Below are 21,519 nucleotides of genomic sequence, written 5' to 3' on the forward strand. Positions count from 1 at the left end.
GACTTAAAGTGTGATTTGTGGGTACGTTTGATTAATGTTTGTAATTCAAGTGACTACACCATGTTGAATACTTTGATTATTTGTCTGTGTTGATTGGTGATTTAAAGTGTGGTCTGTGGGTTGGTATGATTAATGTGTGTAATTCTAGTGACTACACCATGTTAAATACTTTGATTATTTGTCTGTGTTGATTGGTGATTTAAAGTGTGGTCTGTGGGTTGGTATGAATAATGTTTGTAATTCTAGTGACTACACCATGTTAAATACTTTGATTATTTGTCTGTGTTGATTGGTGATTTTAAGTGTGGTCTGTGGGTTGGTCTAATTAATGTTTGTAAATCAAGCGACTACACCATGTTAAATACTTTGATTATTTGTCCAAGTGTTAAGATTAGATAGGTGATTTAAAATGTGGTCTGTGGGTTGGTATGATTAATGTTTGTAAATCAAGTGACTGTACCATGTGAAATACTTTGATTATTTGTCTGTGTTGATTGGTGATTTAAAGTGTGGTCTGTGGGTTGGTATGATTAATGTTTGTTAATCAAGTGACCGCACCATGTTAAATACTTTGATTATTCGTCCGTGTTGATTGGTGATTTATAGTGTGGTCTGTTGGTTGGTCTGATTAATGTTTGTAAATCAAGTGACTACACCATGTTAAATACTTTGATTGTTTGTCCGTGTGTTAAGATTTAATTGGTGATTTAAAGTGTGGTCTGTGGGTTGGTTTGATTAATGTTTGTAATTCTAGTGACCACACCATGTTAAATACTTTGATTATTTGTCTGTGTTGATTGGTGATTTAAAGTGTGGTCTGTTGGTTGGTTTGATTAATGTTTGTAAATCAAGTGACTGTACCATGTTAAATACTTTGATTATTTGTCTGTGTTGATTGGTGATTTAAAGTGTGGTCTGTGGGTTGGTCTGAATATGTTTGTAAATCAAGTGACTACACCATGTTAAATACTTTGATTATTTATCCGTGTGTTAAGATTTGATTGGTGATTTAAAGTGTGGTCTGTGGGTTTGTATGATTAATGTTTGTAAATCTAGTGACTACACCATGTTAAATATTTTGATTATTTGTCCGTGTTGATTGGTGATTTAAAGTGTGGTTTGTCGGTTAGTCTGATTAATGTTTGTAAATCAAGTGACTGTACCATGTTAAATACTTTGATTATTTGTCCGTGTTGATTGGTGATTTAAAGTGTGGTCTGTGGGTTGGTATGAATAATGTTTGTAAATCAAGTGACTGTACCATGTTAAATACTTTGATTATTTGTCTGTGTTGATTGGTGATTTAAAGTGTGGTCTGTGGGTTGGTATGATTAATATTGTAAATCAAGTGACTACACCATGTTAAATACTTTGATTATTTGTCTGTGTTGATTGGTGATTTAAAGTGTGGTCTGTGGGTTGGTTTGATTAATGTTTGTAAATCAAGTGACTACACCATGTTAAATACTTTGATTATTTGTCTGTGTGTTAAGATTTGATTGGTGATTTAAAGTGTGGTCTGTTGGTTTGTATGATTAATGTTTGTAAATCAAGTGACTGCACCATGTTAAATACTTTGATTATTTGTCTGTGTCTTCAGATTTGATTGGTGATTTAAAGTGTGGTCTGTGGGTTGGTATGATTAATGTTTGTAAATCAAGTGACTGCACCATGTTAAATACTTTGATTATTTGTCTGTGTGTTAAGATTTGATTGGTGATTTAAAGTGTGGTTTGTGGGTTAGACTGCACCATGTTAAATACTTTGTTCACATAATATCAAGTGATTTTTTGTTCTATATATCAATTTAAAATGTATACATTTTTTGTTAAGAAAGATCGCGAATAAAAATGAAAACTGAATATTACCCATTTTGTTTTCACCCAAGGACTGCATCCTTGATCTGTTAACCATTTTGTTACATCAATCCGTCCATACTGAGCAGCCCAATGTAAAGCTGTGTATCCATTCTATAACAATATAAAAATATAAACATGTTAATGGTGTGTGCTAATAAATCAAGAGAGGTGTCAAACAATTTATCAAAATGTAAGAAATATAACATCGAAGAAGATAATATCCAATTATACTTATGTATAAACTGATAAATGGTAGATTAAGATATATAAACTAAATATATATTTTCTGATTCAGTTCTACAAAACAGGAAAAAATAATAGCAAACCCTATTTAATATAAGTCTAACAAGTATTTGTTGTCCATTTTACATGTCTGATTAACAACATAATTTTATGTTGATTCTGTCAAGTCTGTAGAATAATCAAAGTTAAAAAAAATAAAAAAATTCAAGAAACCTTGAAATGAGTTATATTTTCTGATTCAGTGCAAAAAGACAAGAAAAATAAGACCCCACTTTATATAATTCTCTCAAATATTAGGTCTCCATTAAACCCGTCTGATTAACAATGATTCAGTAGAATAATCAAAGTGAAAATTTTTTTTTTTTTCAAGAAACATAAAAAACAAGTTATATTTTCTGATTCAGTACAAAGAGACAAGAAAAATAAGACCCCATTTTATATAATTCTGTCAAATATTTGTTATTCTTAAAAGATGTTTTACATTAGATCTGTAGAATTAACATTATCTGACTAAAGATGTTAACACAACTTGTTCTCATCAACTTCTCATTTAAATCAGATGTTTATAAAATAATTTTTTGTCAGGAAACAAAATAAAACCTTTCCTATCTGATTCAGTTTTGTGTTACAAATAAAATGAGACCCCACTTTATATAATTCTAACAAATATTTGTTGTCCATTAAATCTGTCTGATTAACAACATGATTTTGTGTAGATTCTGTATAAAGTTGTGTTTTGGTAAGAGTAAGGTGATTATATCTATCATTACCCTGGTGTCTGTGGCCTCTAATTGACTGCCCTGACTAACGAGGTACATCACTACCTCCAGGTGTCCTTCCTCAGCCGCCCACATTAATGGTGTCCTTCCAAACTGTAATATCAACATATAACAGACATCAAAACTTGTGTCATAAACTGGACAATGTTGTGTAAAAAATATAAACAAAATATATATCACATGAATCAGTGGTCAAAACTGAATAAAATGACCAGTCACACTTGTATTTATATTCTACATAAACAACAAATAAACATGTTTTATTGTGAGATGTCAGAACTTCCATCAAAACTGTCAGATTAAAAAAAAAACTTTTTTCAAGAAACATAAAAAAGAGTTATATTTTCTGATTCAGTACGAAGAGACAAGAAAAATAAGACCCCACTTTATATAATTCTGTCAAATATTTGTTATTTTTAAAAGATGGTTTACATTAGATCTGTAGAATTTACATTATCTGACTAAAGATGTTAACACAACTTGTTCTCATCAACTTCTTATTAAAATCAGATGTTTACAAAATAATTTTTCGTCAAGAAACAAAATAAAACCTTTACTATCTGATTCAGTTTTGTGTTACGTATAAAATGAGACCCCACTTTAAATAATTCTAACAAATATTTGTTGTCCATTAAATCTGTCTGATTAACAACATGATTTTGTGTAGATTCTGTATAAAGTGGTGTTTGGTCAGAGTAAGGTGATTATATCTATCATTACCCAGTCTGTGGCCTCTAACTGACTGCCGTGACTGGCGAGGTAAGTCACTACCTCCAGGTGTCCTCTCTCAGCCGCCAACATTAATGGTGTCTGTCCATACTGTAATATCAACATATAACAGACATCAAAACTTGTATCATAAACTGGACAATGTTGTGTAATAAATATAAACAAAATATATATCACATGAATCAGTGGTCAAAACTGAATAAAATGACCAGTCACGCTTGTATTTATATTCTACATAAAACAACAAATAAACAACATGTTTTATTGTGAGATGTCAGAACTTCCATCAGAACTGTCAGGTTAAAAAAAAAAACTTTTTTCTAGAAACATAAACAATATTTATATCAATGGACTCAGCTGGACAAGACAATTAAAATAAGACCCCACTTTATATAATTCTATCAAATATGTGTTGTCCATTAAATCTGTTTGATTAACAATGATTACGTAGAATGACCAAAGTTATAAAAAAAAACTTTTTTCAAGAAACATAAAAACGAGTTATATTTTCTGATTCAGTACGAAAAGACAAGAAAAATAAGACCCCACTTTATATAATTCTGTCAAGTATTTGTTATTTTTTAAAGATGTTTTACATTTACATTTAACATGTCTGATTAACAACATGATTTTGTGTAGATTCTGTATAAAGTGGAGTTTTGTCAGAGTAAGGTGATTATATCTATCATTACCCTGGTGTCTGTGGCCTTTAACTGACTGCCCTGACTGACTAGGTACATCACTACCTCCAGGTGTCCTCCCCAAGCCGCCCACATTAATGGTGTCTGTCCCCGCTGTAATATCAACATATAACAGACATCAAAACTTGTGTCATAAACTGGACAATGTTGTGGAATAAATATAAACAAAATATATATCACATGAATCAGTGGTCAAAACTGAATAAAATGACCAGTCACGCTTGTATTTATATTCTACATAAAACAACAAATAAACAACATGTTTTATTGTGAGATGTCAGAACTTCCATCAGAACTGTCAGGTTAAAAAAAAACAACTTTTTTGAAGAAACTTAAAAACGAGTAATATTTTCTGATTCAGTTCAAAGAAACAAGAAAAATAAGACCCCACTTTATATAATTCTGTCAAGTATTTGTTATTTTTAAAAGATGTTTTACATTAGATCTGTAGAATTAACATTATCTGACTAAAGATGTTAACACAACTTGTTCTCATCAACTTCTCATTAAAATCAGATGTTTTCAAAATAATTTTTCGTCAGGAAACAAAATAAAACCTTTACTATCTGATTCAGTTCTGTGTTACGAATAAAATGAGACCCCACTTTATATAATTCTAACAAATATTTGTTGTCCATTAAACCTGTCTGATTAACGACATGATTTTGTGTAGATTCTGTATAAAGTGATGTTTGGTCAGAGTAAGGTGATTATATCTATCATTACCCAGCGGTCTGTTGCCTCTAACTGACTGCCGTGACTGACGAGGTACGTCACTACCTCCAGGTGTCCGTACCAAGCCGCCAACATTAATGGTGTCCTTCCTAACTGTAATATCAACATATAACAGACATCAAAACTTGTGTCATAAACTGGACAATGTTGTGTAATAAATATAAACGAAATATATATCACATGAATCAGTGGTCAAAACTGAATAAAATGACCAGTCACACTTGTATTTATATTCTACATAAACAACAAATAAACAACATGTTTTATTGTGAGATGTCAGAACTTCCATCAGAACTGTCAGGTTAAAAAAAAAACTTTTTTTCAAGGAACATAAAAACGAGTGATATTTTCTGATTCAGTACGAAGAGACAAGAAAAATAAGACCCCACTTTATATAATTCTGTCAAGTATTTGTTATTTTTAAAAGATGTTTTACATTAGATCTGTAGAATTAACATTATCTGACTAAAGATGTTAACACAACTTGTTCTCATCAACTTCTCATTAAAATCAGATGTTTACAAAATAATTTTTCATCAGGAAACAAAATAAAACCTTTACTATTTGATTCAGTTCTGTGTTACGAATAAAATGAGACCCCACTTTATATAATTCTAACAAATATTTGTTGTCCATTAAACCTGTCTGATTAACGACATGATTTTGTGTAGATTCTGTATAAAGTGATGTTTGGTCAATGTAAGGTGATTATATCTATCATTACCGTGGATGTGGCCTCTAACTGACTGCCCTGACTGACTAGGTACATCAGCACCTCCAGGTGTCCTCCCACAGCGGCCAACATCAATGGTGTCCTTCCATCCTGTAATATCAACATATAACAGACATCAAAACTTGTGTCATAAACTGACAATGTTGTGTAACAAATATAAACAAAATATATATCACATGAATCAGTGGTCAAAACTGAATAAAATGACCAGTCACACTTGTGTTTATATTCTACATAAACAACAAATAAACAACATGTTTTATTGTGAGATGTCAGAACTTCCATCAAAACTGTCAGATTAAAAAAAAAAAACTTTTTTCAAGAAACATTGAAACGAGTTATATTTTCTGATTCAGTACGAAGAGACAAGAAAAATAAGACCCCACTTTATATATTTCTGTCAAGTATTTGTTCTTTTTAAAAGATGTTTTACATTAGATCTGTAGAATTAACATTATCGGACTAAAGATGTTAACACAACTTTTTCTCATCAACTTCTCATTTAAATCAGATGTTTACAAAATAATTTTTCGTCAGGAAACAAAATAAAACCTTTACTATCTGATTCAGTTCTGTGTTACAAATAAAATGAGGCCCCACTTTATATAATTCTGTCAAGTTTTTTTTTTATTATTATTAAATCTGTCTGATTAACAAAGTTAAAAAAAAATTATTTCAAGTAAAATAAAAACAAATTATATTTTATGATTCAAATTAATGAGACAGGAAAAATGAGGCCCCACTTTATATAATTCTAACAAATTTTTGTTGTCCATTAAACCTGTCTGATTAACAGTATTTTGTGTTAATTCAGAATATTGACCAAAGCTTAAAAAGAATTCAGAGGTATTTCCATGTAAAATGTTTGTGTGGTGTATAACAGTTGCTTCAAATTATATGTGCTGTTGCTTATTATGGTAATATAGCAGTGGTGTATGTTTGTGTTGAGTATAAGTGAAGAATTTCAAAAGCCGTGTTTTTACTTTTTGTTTGCGTTGCCTATAAATGTTGATATGTCACTTGTTTGTGAGCAGTATAAGAGTGTCATTGCTATGTCACTTGTTGGTGTTGAGTATAAGCATGTCATGGTTATGTCAAGTGTTGGTGTTGAGTATAAAAGTGTCATTGATATGTCACATGTTGGAGTTTGGTATAAGAGTGTTATTGCTATGTCACATGTTGGTGTTGAGTATAAGAGTGTCATTGCTATGTCACATGTTGGTGATGAGTATAAGAGTGTTATTGCTATGTCACATGTTGGAGTTTAGTATAAGAGTGTTATTGCTATGTCAGGTTGGTGTTGAGTATAAGAGTGTCATTGCTATGTCACATGTTGGAGTTTAGTATAAGAGTGTTATTGCTATGTCACATGTTGGTGTTGAGTATAAGAGTGTCATTGCTATGTCACATGTTGGAGTTTAGTATAAGAGTGTTATTGCTATGTCAGGTTGGTGTTGAGTATAAGAGTGTTATTGCTATGTCACATGTTGGTGTTGAGTATAAGAGTGTCATTGCTATGTCACATGTTGGAGTTTAGTATAAGAGTGTTATTGCTATGTCAGGTTGGTGTTGAGTATAAGAGTGATTTTGTAATTTCACATGTTGGTGTAAGTATGTGATTACTATGTCACATGTTACCAGGATACCCATGTCATGTTTAGTATAGAAGTGGTAAATATATGTTGTATGATCAGGTATCACATGTCATGTTCAGTACAAAAGTGGTAAATAAATGATGTATGATCAGGTTTCACATGTCATGTTCAGTACAGGACTGGTAACTGAATGCTGTATGATCAGATGTCATAATTCATATTCAGTACAGGAGTGGTGAATGAATGTTGTATGATCAGGTCACACATATGCATGTCATGTTCAGTACAGGAGTGGTAAATGAATGTTGTACAATGTTGTGTCACATGTCATGTTCAGTGGAGGAGTGGTGGATGAATGTCGTATGATCAGGTGTCACATGTCATGTTCATTACAGGAGTAATGAATGAATGATGTATGATCAGGTGTCACATGTCATGCTCAGTACAGAAGTGGTAAATGAATGTTGTATGATCAGGTGTCACATATCATGTTCAGTATAGGAGTGGTGGATGAATGTTGTATGATCAGGTGTCATATGTCATGTTCAGTACAGGAGTGGTAAAAGAATGTTGTATGATCAGGTGTCACATATCATGTTCAGAAGAGGAGTGGTGGATGAATGTTGCATGATCAGGTGTCACATGTCATGTTCAGTACAGTAGTGGTGGATGAATGTTGTATGATCAGGTGTCACATGTCATGTTCAGTACAGGAGTGGTAAATGAATGTTGTATGTTGTGGTGTCATAATTCATGTTCAGTACAGGAGTGGTAAATGAATGTTATATGATCAGGTGTCACATGTCATGTTCAGTACAGGAGTGGTAACAAATATTGTATGATCAGGTGTCGCATGTCATATTCAGTACAGGAGTGGTAAATGAATGTTATATGATCAGGTGTCACATGTCATGTTCAGTACAGGAGTGGTAATGAATGTTGTATGATCAGGTGTCATATGTCATGTTAAGTACAGAAGTGGTTAATGAATGTTGTATGATGTGTTGTCACATGTCATGTTCAGTACAGGAGTGGTAACCAATGTTGTATGATCAGGTGTCACAGGTCATGTTCAGTAGAGAAGTGGTGGATGAATGTTGTATGATCAGGTGTCACATGTCATGTTCGGTAGAGGAGTGTTAATTGAATGTTGTATGATCAGGTGTCACATGTCATGTTCAGTACATGAGTGGTTAATGAATGTTGTATGATGTGTTGTCACATGTCATGTTCAGTGCAGAAGTGGTGGATGAATGTTGTATGATCAGGTGTCTCATGTCATGTGTAGTACAGGAGTGGTGAATGAATGTTGTATGATCAGGTGTTGCATGTCGTGTTCAGTACAGGAGTGGTAAATGAATATTGTATGATCAGGTGTCACATCTCATGTTCAGTACAGGAGTGGTAATGAATGTTGTATGATCAGGTGTCGCATGTCATGTTCAGTACAGGAGTGGTAATGAATATTGTATGATCAGGTGTCACATGTCATGTTCAGTACAGGAGTGGTAACGAATGTTGTATGATCAGGTGTCACATGTCATGTTAAGTACAGGAGTGGTTAATGAATGTTGTATGATGTGGTGTCACATGTCATGTTCAGTACAGGAGTGGTAAATGAATATTGTATGATCAGGTGTCACATGTCATGTTCAGTACAGGAGTTGTTGATGAATGTTGTATGATGTGGTGTCACATGTCATGTTCAGTGCAGGAGTGATGGATGAATGTTGTATGATCAGGTGTCTCATGTCATGTGTAGTACAGGAGTGGTGAATGAACGTTGTATGATCAGGTGTGGCATGTCATGTTCAGTACAGGAGTGGTGGATGAATGTTGTATGATCAGGTGTCACATGTCATGTTTAGTACTAGAGTGGTGAATGAATGTTGCATGATCAGGTGTCACATGTCATGTTCAGTACAGGAGTGGTAAATGAATATTGTATGATCAGGTGTCACATGTCATGTTCAGTACAGGAGTGGTAAATGAATGTTGTATGATGTGGTGTCACATGTCATGTTCAGTACAGGAGTGGTTAATGAATGTTGTATGATGTGGTGTCACATGTCATGTTCAGTACAGGAGTGGTAACGAATGTTGTATGATCAGGTGTCGCATGTCATACTCAGTACAGGAGTGGTAACGAATGTTGTATGATCAGGTGTCGCATGTCATGTTTAGTACAGGAGTGGTGAATGAATTTTGTACAATGTGGTGTCACATGTCATGTTCAGTAGAGGAGTGGTGGATGAATGTTGTATGATCAGGTGTCACATATCATGCTCAGTACATGACTGGTAACGAATGTTGTATGATCAGGTGTTGCATGTCATGTTCAGTATAGGAGTGTTAATTGAATGTTGTATGATCAGGTGTCACATGTCATGTTCAGTATAGGAGTGGTAACAAATGTTGTATGATCAGGTGTCACATGTCATGTTCATTACAGGAGTGGTAACAACTGTTGTATGATCAGGTGTCGCATGTCATGTTCAGTACAGGAGTGGTAAATGAATATTGTATGATCAGGTATCACATGTCATGTTCAGTACAGGAGTGGTTAATGAATGATGTATGATCAGATGTCACATGTCATGTTCAGTACAGGAGTGGTAATGAATGTTGTATGATCAGGTGTCATGTGTCATGTTCAGTACAGGAGTGGTTAGGAATGTTGTTTGATGTGGTGTCACATGTCATGTTCAGTATAGGAGTGGTAACAAATGTTGTATGATCAGGTGTCACATGTCATGTTCATTACAGGAGTGGTAACAACTGTTGTATGATCAGGTGTCGCATGTCATGTTCAGTACAGGAGTGGTTAATGAATGATGTATGATCAGATGTCACATGTCATGTTCAGTAGAGGAGTGATGGATGAATGTTGTATGATCAGGTATCACATGTCATGTTCAGTACAGGAGTGGTTAATGAATGTTGTATGATCAGGTGTCATGTGTCATGTTCAGTAGAGGAGTGGTTAATGAATGTTGTATGATCAGGTGTCAGATGTCATGTTCAGTGCAGGAGTGGTAGTGAATGTTGTATGATCAGGTGTCGCATGTCATGTTCAGTATAGGAGTGGTGAATGAATGTTGTATGATCAGGTGCCACATGTCATGTTTAATACAGAATTGGTAAATGATTGTTGTATGATCCTGTGTCATGTCTTGTGTCATGATGATGCAAGATTTATGTAAAACCAAAGGAATTTTTTAATAGAATACCATGAAAGTGTATGTTAAGTGTCTTAAAGTATAATAAAATAAATCACAATATTTCAGTTGTATGCAGTTAAGAGGTTTTAGACAGCAACCCTTTGACATACAAACTAGAGTGGTATTCATCAGTGAAATGAATAAATCACAATGTTTCAGTTGTGTATGCTCACAAATTATTAGACAGCAACCCTGTGACATACAAACTGGAGTGGTATTCGTCAGTGTAATGAAGTAAATCACAATATTTCAGTTGTATACGCTTACAAATTATCAGACAGCAACCCTTTGACATACAAACTAGAGTCTTATTCATCAGTGTAATGAAGTAAATCACAATATGTCAGTTGTATACAGTTCATGCAGTAAGGAAGTATCAGACAGCAACCCTTTGACATACAAACTGGAGTGGTATTCATCAGTGTAATGAAGTCAATCACAATATTTCAGTTGTATACAGTTAGGAAGTATCAGACAGCAACCCTTTGACATACAAACTGAAGTGGTATTCATCAGTGTAATGAAGTAAATCACAATATTTCAGTTGTATACAATTAGGAAGTATCAGACAGCAACCCTTTGACATACACACTGGAGTGGTATTCATCAGTGTAATGAAGTCAATCACAATATGGCAGTTGTATACAGTTATGAAGTATCAGACAGCAACAGTTCTATATACATTTGCGATGTGTAATCATGTTTCTTAATATTTTGAAGACTATTTGCAATTATCAGAAATTAACATTGAATCATTGAACACTAAGAAGAGCAATGTTTAACTGATTCATATTGTGTGTACTATATATATAATAAATACATTTTACTTCACTTACTCTATCATCACTTCTACATTCCAAACTAGCTCCATTCTTTACACATATTTCTACCTCTTTTATATTCCCCTCCCTTGCAGCTTTAAGAAGTTTCTGTAAGCAAAACAAAGTTTTTACATTTTCCTCTAAAACATACAAAGGTATTATACATGTAATAATTGAATTTAAGCTATATGTTTACAGTTTCAATAGCTTATATTTAAACATTTAAATACAATGACTATGACAATGTACATGTATGAAGAGGGAATGAAATTGTCTATAATTTCAGAGTTTTTTTTAGAAGAATCTTTAGACAATTGTATTAATTATGCATCAGTTTTGAGATGAGCCTTTTGAGTTTTTGTTGGGGTTAGTATTGTAGGGTCTTGTATGTAATGTTTTGAAGAATGTTGTTTGTATTTTGGTTGTTTTTCATTTTTTGCCACATTTGCCATGGTGTCGTCAGTTTCTCTTTGACTTGAAAAGAGTTTTGATATCTTATGTCTCTTTGTTTGTTCCCTGGAATTTTGTATATTGAAATTCTTTTCACTGTAATGATATTCTTTTTCTCCTATTCTAATTCTGAGAATACTACACGCCTGTATCTTTCTGTACAGTTTATTGACAACATAGGTCACATGACCATTGACTTTTAAGGAGAAAATCTTACCTGATCCCAACTTGCCATTATATCCTACAAAAGAAAAAAGAAAACATTTTATCATGTTTGTACACAGGAGGTGTAATTTGAAGAGGAATATTGTAATTGTAATCATGATGTCATATTTAGGTTTTTCTCCGAAATATGATTAGCAACCAACCTTGTCTTATTACATACATGTACAATCATATAACATATATAAAGTTGTATTAGATAATTTTAGAACAAATCACTTTTTTTTTAAATAGATGCTGTACTTTCAGATTTTGCATACATTTTAGCGTCATTGTTAAAACAATCAAGGGCCATAACTCCTGAGCAGTATAAGTGAAAATTGGCACTTTCATATAATAGAATGCAAGTTATTACACAGAAATGTCATAAACAGTTATTTTTCAATCAATCAGGACAATAGCCCTTAATCAGAAAAATGAAAATGTAAAAGTCTTTGTAGCAACCATTTGTCTAAACTGGTTCAGTCATTTTTAGTCTCTGGTGGAGAGTGGTCCCATTGGCAATAATACCACATCTCTTTATTTTTATATTGTTAAAATATTATCAGTTTCAGCATGTGTTCAGCATAAATCATTAAAAAAAAACTTAAAGTAAAGTAAAGCCCCTATCTTAAGCTAATTTTATTAAATACCCAAAGTGAAATCTGTAGGTCCAAGTTCTGCAAATGTCAATAAAGGTTTACACGTGGGCCTTCGTCAAACTCTAACTTCAACTTCAGCATGTTATGTAAAGTCTGTCTTCATGGCCTTAATGCCACTTTATATTACATACCCTTTCTGCCAACAGTCAATTAGCATGATAAGAAACTGCAAATAAAGTTTTATAAAAAATGTTAAACAAATACACATATGAAAACCTGTAAACAAAAGTGCACAATCTGTTTTGTCTGCTTTACTGATAATCATTGAATGTTGACATGTGTTGAAAGTGTAAAGTGTAACTAAGGAACATTCAATTAAAGTTTGCAGGTATTTGGCCCAGTAGTTTCAGGAGAAGATTTTTAAATGTTAACAAACTTGATGAACAAATTGTGTAAAATTGTCTTTAAAGGGCAATAACTCCTTTAAGAATACCCATGAGACCAGGAAAGATAATAGTGTTAATCACTTGTTCAAATGATTTTAAATCACTGCACATAGTGATTTACATTAAATAATTAAAATCACTTGTACAAATGATTTTAAATCACTGCACAGAGTGATTTCTGTGATGGTACAAATGATCTTACTGCACAGTGATTTTTAATAATTTGATATAACATGCATAAATCTGGATGTTAGATCAATAAAAACTAAAATGCAGGCTCGTATTGATGTACAAGATTGTCAACAACAAAGTAGCCATCAACAAAGACATGTACCTCCTATTAGACCTACTAGAGTATCTAGCAGGGGTGGATCCAGCCATTTGAAAATGGGGGGGGGGGGAGGGGGACAAAAAGGGGGGGACAACTATATGTCCCCATTCAAATGCACTGATCGGCCAAAAAAGGGGTCCAACCCCCGGGAACACACCCCCCCCCCCCCTGGATCCGCCAATGTCTAGACATACACAACAGCATGAACGCAGGGTACAAACAGTAACCAAAGACTGCAGGAAATGGTCCTTCTTTGTGAACACCACCAAAGACTGGAACAAGCTTCCCCTGGAGATCGCCACAGCAGTCATCAGTGGCGGATCCAGAATTTTTCTTAAGGGGGGCGCTGACAGACCTAAGGGGAGGCCTGCTCCAGTCATGCTTCAGTGATTCCCTATATAATCAACCAAATTTTTCCCTTGAAAAGGGGGCAAGTCCCCCACCCCCACCCCTGAATTCGCCTATGGTCATTTGAGACATTCAAAACACAAATGACCAATCTCACAAAATAAAAATGAACATTTGTTTTTATCCTGTATTAACCATGCAGAACCAAGTTGCCTGTATATATAGAAAGTTGAATGTGAAGAGTATACACGGAAAAATATGTAAATTATTTGTTTATCATCTCTGGTAAAAGAACATTATATTGGCATGTTAGTTGTTACGGAGTTTGGTCATAAAGATCTGCTTTATTAAGTCTGAATTTTTCAAATAAATATTTAATATTTCTGTTTGCAGTGTGAAGAAACTGTGAAATTATAATAAATATAAAGAAGGCACACAATGATTTCATATTCATATTATCGTGCCAAAATTTTCTGACATTCTGACAAACATAAACCTTTTTGTTTAAACTTTTTAAGTCGTCAGGAGTTAATCCCCTTTAAGTTAATTCCATTCCAAAAAATCACTTGCTGGAATGATCTTTTATATCTGAATAAAAATATCACTCATTGAAGTGATTTCCAATCTTCAGAAGGTCCAATTTTCGGACCACGCAAGTACTTGTATTTCTATCGAGAGTACATATATTTTTCAACGTCAAAATGTAGTTTAAATGTTGAAGTTTATCGGAAAAATATTCACAGTATCAGCAGAAATCTTATAAAATCCCCAGACTATAAATATTTCAAGGCTATTTTTAGTCATTTTCAAGCAATTTTTGTAAATTCCTTTATTTTGTCAATGTTTACAGTGTTTCCCACCATATCTTTGGAAAACCATGTTGTTTACGAAAAATCTCGCGAGATTATATCAAGCTACAAATTGTGGGAAATTCAAATTTTCAAGTTTTTTTACCGATTGCTATGTTTCTAAGCAAAAATAAAAAATCACTCAAATAAGTGATTTTAAAAATCACTTGTACAAGTAACTCCCCTGTGTGTACACTGTATTCATGTGTGTTGGGAGCAAACATTTAAATGACATGGGATAGAAAAAGTCTGCCAAAAGTAATGGAACGGGGACCCAATTATTTGCCCTATTGGAACGCATTGAAAATCATAGTAAATACATAGGGTCCTGTTCAATAAATAATTTTGATAGCCACCTTGGGACTTCTGGTTCATGTTAGGCATTCATTTTGCAGTGTCTAAGCACAATCTCAGTACCTCATGACCGTCATTCCGTTGCAAAAATTTGTTTTTATTGACAACAGGGTCAGTCTGTCTACTTCCAGGGAAGAATAAAGGCTAGAATTTAGGCAATTTACTCTATGTACTGATGCCAGATTACATTGAAATCAATCAAAATTTTTACAGAAATTTAAACTAGAAAGCAGACCCTTAAAAATAAATCTACTGTCAGTTACAGAACTAGTGAAATAATAACACTACACAATTTATAACAAAAGTTATATATTTTTTTTAAGAACTACATTCGTGGGTACCGGACTGGTTGCCCTAACTGGGATCCTATTCCTAATGTCAAAGAGGCCGGCAGGGGAAAGCATCTCCCTATGCTGCAATGCATTGGTTAAGGGAGATGGATTTTATCAAAAATAAAACTTTAAGCTATTCTTTGAAAGAAACGTTCTGAGAGACCTTGTAGAGGACTCAAATTTTATCTTTTGTAAAGCAGAAACAGATGATTTCTGCTTGGCTTTGTCGCTTCATGAGATAGTTTTTCACCAGGACATCACAGAACAAATATGTGTGGCTCTTACATGTTTTGAACTTATTAAATATTTGAAATTTATCATTGACACATTTTCCCTTGAACCAGAGAACAAAGTATCTACTATTATCAGAACCACAATCATGCAGCATTCAAGATAATTATGGCTGTAAGCACCAAAGCTTAAAGACCAAAATGGTCCCAGATTTACAGGTTTATAGTAGTTTTGTACCAGTAGATGCTAGCCTGGTACAAAACATACATATTTTAAAGACTAGCATCTTGTGTCTTTTGAAGTACTTCCCCCTTTTCTTGCCTTTCTTCTTAACATGAATAAGATAATTCTTAAAACATAAAAGATACTGACAGAAACATATTTATAAATGTATCTAGTGTACTAGTGATGAATAAAATCCCCTCCTTTTCCACAATTCTAAGGGCTCATTAATTTATCTGTATTCATGTAATGCATGTCCAGATTTCTGTTAATCAAACAAGCATTACAACCCATTATTTATTTATCTGTAAAGATTGTCTGTCCTGCTGCATATTTCCATTTTGAATTTATCATACGTTTTAAACCTAGCTCTGAAAAACCTTGCACTTAGATAATATATTATTAGTATAAACACCATGTCTATTTGTGCCAACCTTCCAAATATTTAATATTTTGCTATCCTAATTTGGTTCAGATCCTTTATCCTCAAAACTTATCAGGGGCAGTATGCTTATTTGTATGGTAGTTCGTCACACCTTACATGTATGATTACCAGCCTCTAGGTATTGGTTTGAGCCCTAGTTGGGCAGTTACAAAATTAAGGTTTGATTTTCATGTCATATGTGATAAGTTAGTTTCCTCCCGCAGGTTGGCGTTTTCCTTCAAGTACTACGGTTTAGTACGCCACTAAAACTGACTGCCATGAAATTACCCATATGGTGTAGAAAGTGATGTTTATAAAACCAAAGCAAACAATCAAAGTTTTAAATCTTTGTCCATTTATACAAGGAGCCGTAGTGGTTGAGCCATTTAACTTGTGGTAATTTTACCAAACTGTGACCACAACTTCAAATGTGACATTAGGCCTCTGTTCAATAGGTCCCACAATAAAAGTTCAATTTTCACGTCATACATTTTATATGGTTAATTTGTCAGTTTCCTGCCTCAGTTCTGTGTTTTTTTCTGGGTACTTTGGTTAACTCTGCCAATATTTAAACTGGCTGTCTTACATACCTGTCAACTGACCCGTATTCTGCGGGTGTGACCCGAGATTTTCACAATTCTGAGGGATCACCCGGAACACCAACCGGGTCATTGAAATAACCCGGGAATTACAAAAATGACCCGATTTCACCCGTATTTCTTAGCCTTGAGATTGATTTCATAAGTAATATTCCTTTGAAATACCGGCAAATTCGTAATTCTTCCATGAACAGGAAGTTCATCTAGCTATGTAAACTGTCAAATTAAGTGACCCATTAAGTGCATGGCTTCACTTGACAGCTTTCGGGTGTCAAACACACTGTTAATTAACACCAATTACCTTAGCTTTAGGTCGTAAATAAATTGCACCATAATTTGGTTTACAAACTGAACTAGAGTTACTTCCCCTTATTTGTCACCATTCAAAATTATTCCTTATATTTATGTTTAATGGGTGAAAAAGATTAAATCATAAAAATATAAAATTCAAATTGTGGCATCTTATGCTACATATATATAAAGTAGAATCCAAGTAAATACTAGTATTTATTATACAACTCAAACGATCGAACTACAGTTACAGAATGATTATAATCCTAATAAAAGCCTTATTAAACTATCGGCCTAGCCAAGATCAGATGTGCATTTCATATTGGGTCTATGTTATAGGCTTGTAAAGACAAGAAGATAAACTGTACATAAGTAATACATCTTTGAACTGAAGAAGAGAATGTAGGGCTTCACAATGAATATCAAATATCAAGTATAGGTGTTACCGTTTTGAAAAAAAACACTAAAATACACGCTGAAAATGGGCAAAATTTCACGTTATGTTGTTTCATTTAAAATTTCGCTGTTTTTATCAATTGATAGTTAATAAGTGAACTTAATTTGAACTACATTATTGGTTCATTGCTATAGACAATTTATTCATCTTTCTTTTACTGTTTGTTGTAACAAAAAATCTTCAGTGGTTACAAAGTTATGATAAAAAATTGAATACTATGCGCTTGTTATGCAATTTTGTACTTTTGTTTTTAGCTTGCTTGAGTGTAACGATAAAAGAGAAAAAGAAATCAAATTTATGCTATTATGTGTTTTGTTTTCTCTTCTAGTATATACATTATCAAAAACTACCTCATTTATCAAAATTGAAGTACCCTAGCTGGAGAAATATGCCATCAAAGTTGGATATACAAATAAAGTGAAAAAATGTCTTGTCCGTAGACATGCATTCCCTAGTAAACTGGAAGCATAATTACATTAATGTTGCATTGCTAAGTTCCTGTTCTTTTGTAGATATGAAAACACTACTAACATTTTTTTCTACCATCTATTAATAGAGGAAAAAATTCAAAAATATGTCAGAATGTCTTGTCCGTAGACACATGTCTTGTCCGTAGACACATGTCTTGTCCGTAGACATGTCTTTTTATCAATATTTCATGGCTTTATGGGTCTTAATCAGTCCTATGTGTTGTTTAAACTTAGAAATATCTTATTTTAAATAAATAAATGGTAATTTAAGTGTTCTCAATTTTTGTAAAATTACTTTACAGGAGCGGATTTTAAAAAGTGTCAGATTATCAGTCATAAAAAGCATACCTTATTTTACTTCAATATTGTTTATTCCAGTTGCTGCATACCTTAAAAGATTAAACTAAATCAAATGAAGAAAAAGTATTTCTCTCTCTCTAACTTTATCTTTTGCATTTCAGTATTAATAGCAGATGAGGAAGTGTCTACGGACAAGACACTTGTACATAACAAGTATTAAATTCAATTATTTGTCTGCTATGGAACTTAAATCTTATTTATAAGTGATGAAAGTTATCTATTCAAATTAAAACTCAGTATTTTGAACATAAATATAGTCACAATTAATTCTAACAGATTTTTTTTTAACTAAAATTGTCTTGTCCGTAGACATTACCACAATTCATTCGTATCCAATTTCCTTGAGTTCAGCCTAATTTGATAGGTAAAATGTATATACATGTTATTTTTTCAAGAGAACACATTCAACTATGTCAAAATTAAGTTTTAGTAATAGTTTGATTGTTTTAAACAGTCAGATATATGGATTTCAGTTAAAAGAATGTGTCTTCATTTTGGCTTAATCAATAAATTATTGAGAAATGTAAAGAATTATGGGTACATTTTTATATTTTCCAAAATTAAAAAACACCGCTTAAAACTTAATTAGTAACTTTTAATCTTAACTTTAACAATCATCTTTGAAAGCATTTAATTGAATATCAATAAAATGTCTTGTCCGTAGACATTATCAAAATGTATTTGTTTCTATTTTCCTCGAAGTTAAGCATCATTTGATAGATAAACCTGATAAAATGTATGTTTTTTCTTTCAAGATAACACTTACAGCTATATCAAAATTAGGTTTTAATAATGCATTTCATTAAATATGAATACAATGTCTTGTCCGTAGACAAAACATATAAATTGTATTGCTAAGTTTGATTGTTTATTGTAAGAATAAGTTGTTTTAATGTTCTATACACCAAAAGAAAGGTTTTTTTTGGAAGTTTTGTTATTTATAGATAATTTTAGATACAGTTTTATCAGATAAGATTAATAATCAAAGAAAGCTACTGTTGTTTGAAATAACTGTGAGTCAAACATGTTCTTGTTAATTTCTTTTCAATTAAAATGTTTGATATTCAATAGTTCTAAACATATTTTGTTGTCTTTGTCATTGACCAAAAATCTGTCGCTGGTGACCATGTCTTGAAGGCAACCATTAAAGAAAATTATACAGTTTTTAAACACCATTTATTTAATAAAAATATTAAATATTTCCTTCAAAAACTGCATGGAATTATATAAATGCTTCCAGTGTTAGCCTAACGATGGCAATTTTTCATAATTTAAACCATTTTTGAACCAAAATATCAAAAGAGTTTTTCCCTGAGGTGATACTCATTTTTGACTACATGTGAAACACAAAATGCACATCTGATTGTGGCTAGGCCGTATGTGCAGATAATGAACCTGTGTGTGGTCGAAATGATAGAAACATAGAAACTGTCACAGTATCAATTATCAGCGGATGTAACTGTTTATATTAATGTCACTACACACCTCGATCCTTAGATTTCACATAACCTTAATGTTTATAGTTCATTTATCACTGAATGAATGAAAACACAATCAGCTGCTTTTACTTTAAATTTATGAATGAAATTCTGCACATATATTTATCTACAGAATTTTAAACTGAATGAACTTTTACAATTATAGTGTATTTCCTAAATCCTACTAAAAATTGAAAATAAGCAATATGTAAATCTATTTTTGCATGCAAAACAAAGAATAGGTAGACTGCCTTATTTCTTTGCATAAAATGGTTATAAGGGATTATTCTGCCCTTTAACATTTTAACCATTGCCTTAACCAAAGTTCGTTCAATTTTAATTATACACAAAATCTCCATATCTATTTGGCGGTTTCCGTGGTCTGGTTAGTCTCGGAGTCTCAACGGTAAGTTTTATAACAGATTTTGAATTGTCACTTAATATGTCACTAGAACCAGACGGTGTTTCTACATCTGCTTGATTGTCGGATACGACTGGAATCGGAATATCTGGAATCTCAGATATATCTGGTAATTTATTGTCACTATACTGATCATATTTGTGTCTGATCTGATTCAGAGCAGATAAATGTTGACCTGATAAACAATTTTACCCCATGTCAGATTTGCTCTAAATGCTTTGGGTTTTGAGTTATAAGCCAAAAACTGCATTTGACCCCATGTTTTATTTTTAGCCATGGGGGCAATCTTGGTTGGATGGCCGGGTCACCGGACACATTTTTCAAACTACTAACCCAAAAGATGATTGTGGCCAAGTTTGGATTAATTTGGCCAAGTAGTTTCAGAGGAGAAGATTTTTGTAAAAGATAACTAAGATTTACGAAAAATGGTTAAAAATTGACTATAAAGGGCAATAACTCCTAAAGGGGTCAACTGACCATTTCAGTTATGTTGACTTATTTGTAAATCTTACTTTAGTGAACATTATTGCTGTTTATAGTTATCTCTATCTATAATAATATTCAAGATAATAACCAACCAGATGCTCCGCAGGGCGCAGCTTTATACGACCACAGAGGTTGAACCCTGAACGGTTGGGGCAAGTATGGACACAACATTCAAGCTGGATTCAGCTCTAAATTTGGATTGTGATTAAATAGTTGACACAGCATAGGTTTCTGACACAGAATGAATGTGGTCTAATGAACTTAAAATATTTTTTTTGCCTTTGAGCAATTCACTATGCTGTTGAATATTAATCCTCTCAAAAAAATGTTTGAAGAAATTTTCTTTTTATTTATGAAATCTGAAATGAGAAAAATTTAACCCCCACCCCCATTTGTTTTCACATCCCCCTTTCCCTTTTTCCAAAACTGATCTCAATTCAAATTACTAATGGAGTTTGCAACAATAACTACTCATTTAAATACATCATAAAATATTAAAATGTAAAATAAAGTGCTTGTTATCACTGAAAGGTAAAGATTGTTTTAATTTATCAGTTGGTAGAAAAAGTGAATATAAATTGTATATTGTATAAAACAATGATTTACGTTGATTCAACTACTATTCTGGACAAAGAAAGATAACTCCAATTGAAATATTAATTATATATCTGTATTGTATAAAACAAAGATTTAAGTTGATTCAACTACTAATCTAGACAAAGAAAGATAACTCCAATTGAAATTGCAATTAG

At 32.8% G+C, this 21,519-nt stretch overlaps 1 protein-coding gene across 1 annotated transcript in view; it reads right to left on the reverse strand.

Moving 5' to 3' along the window:
• Window positions 1–2,264: 2,264 nt before the first annotated feature.
• LOC143084315 (putative ankyrin repeat protein RF_p14) overlaps window positions 2,265–21,519 on the reverse strand; it is a 30,240-nt gene continuing 10,985 nt past the window's right edge. Inside the window, exons 2-6 of the mRNA XM_076260727.1 lie at window positions 12,721–12,895; window positions 12,084–12,107; window positions 11,432–11,524; window positions 2,873–2,974; window positions 2,265–2,270 (exon numbers count right to left, since the gene is read on the reverse strand). Of these exons, the coding sequence (XP_076116842.1) occupies window positions 2,265–2,270; window positions 2,873–2,974; window positions 11,432–11,524; window positions 12,084–12,101 (219 nt within the window). The 5' untranslated portion in view covers window positions 12,102–12,107; window positions 12,721–12,895. The remainder of the gene's footprint in view (window positions 2,271–2,872; window positions 2,975–11,431; window positions 11,525–12,083; window positions 12,108–12,720; window positions 12,896–21,519) is intronic.

This window comes from Mytilus galloprovincialis, chromosome 7 (assembly GCF_965363235.1).
Source record: "Mytilus galloprovincialis chromosome 7, xbMytGall1.hap1.1, whole genome shotgun sequence".
NCBI classification, from domain to species: Eukaryota; Metazoa; Mollusca; class Bivalvia; order Mytilida; family Mytilidae; genus Mytilus; species Mytilus galloprovincialis.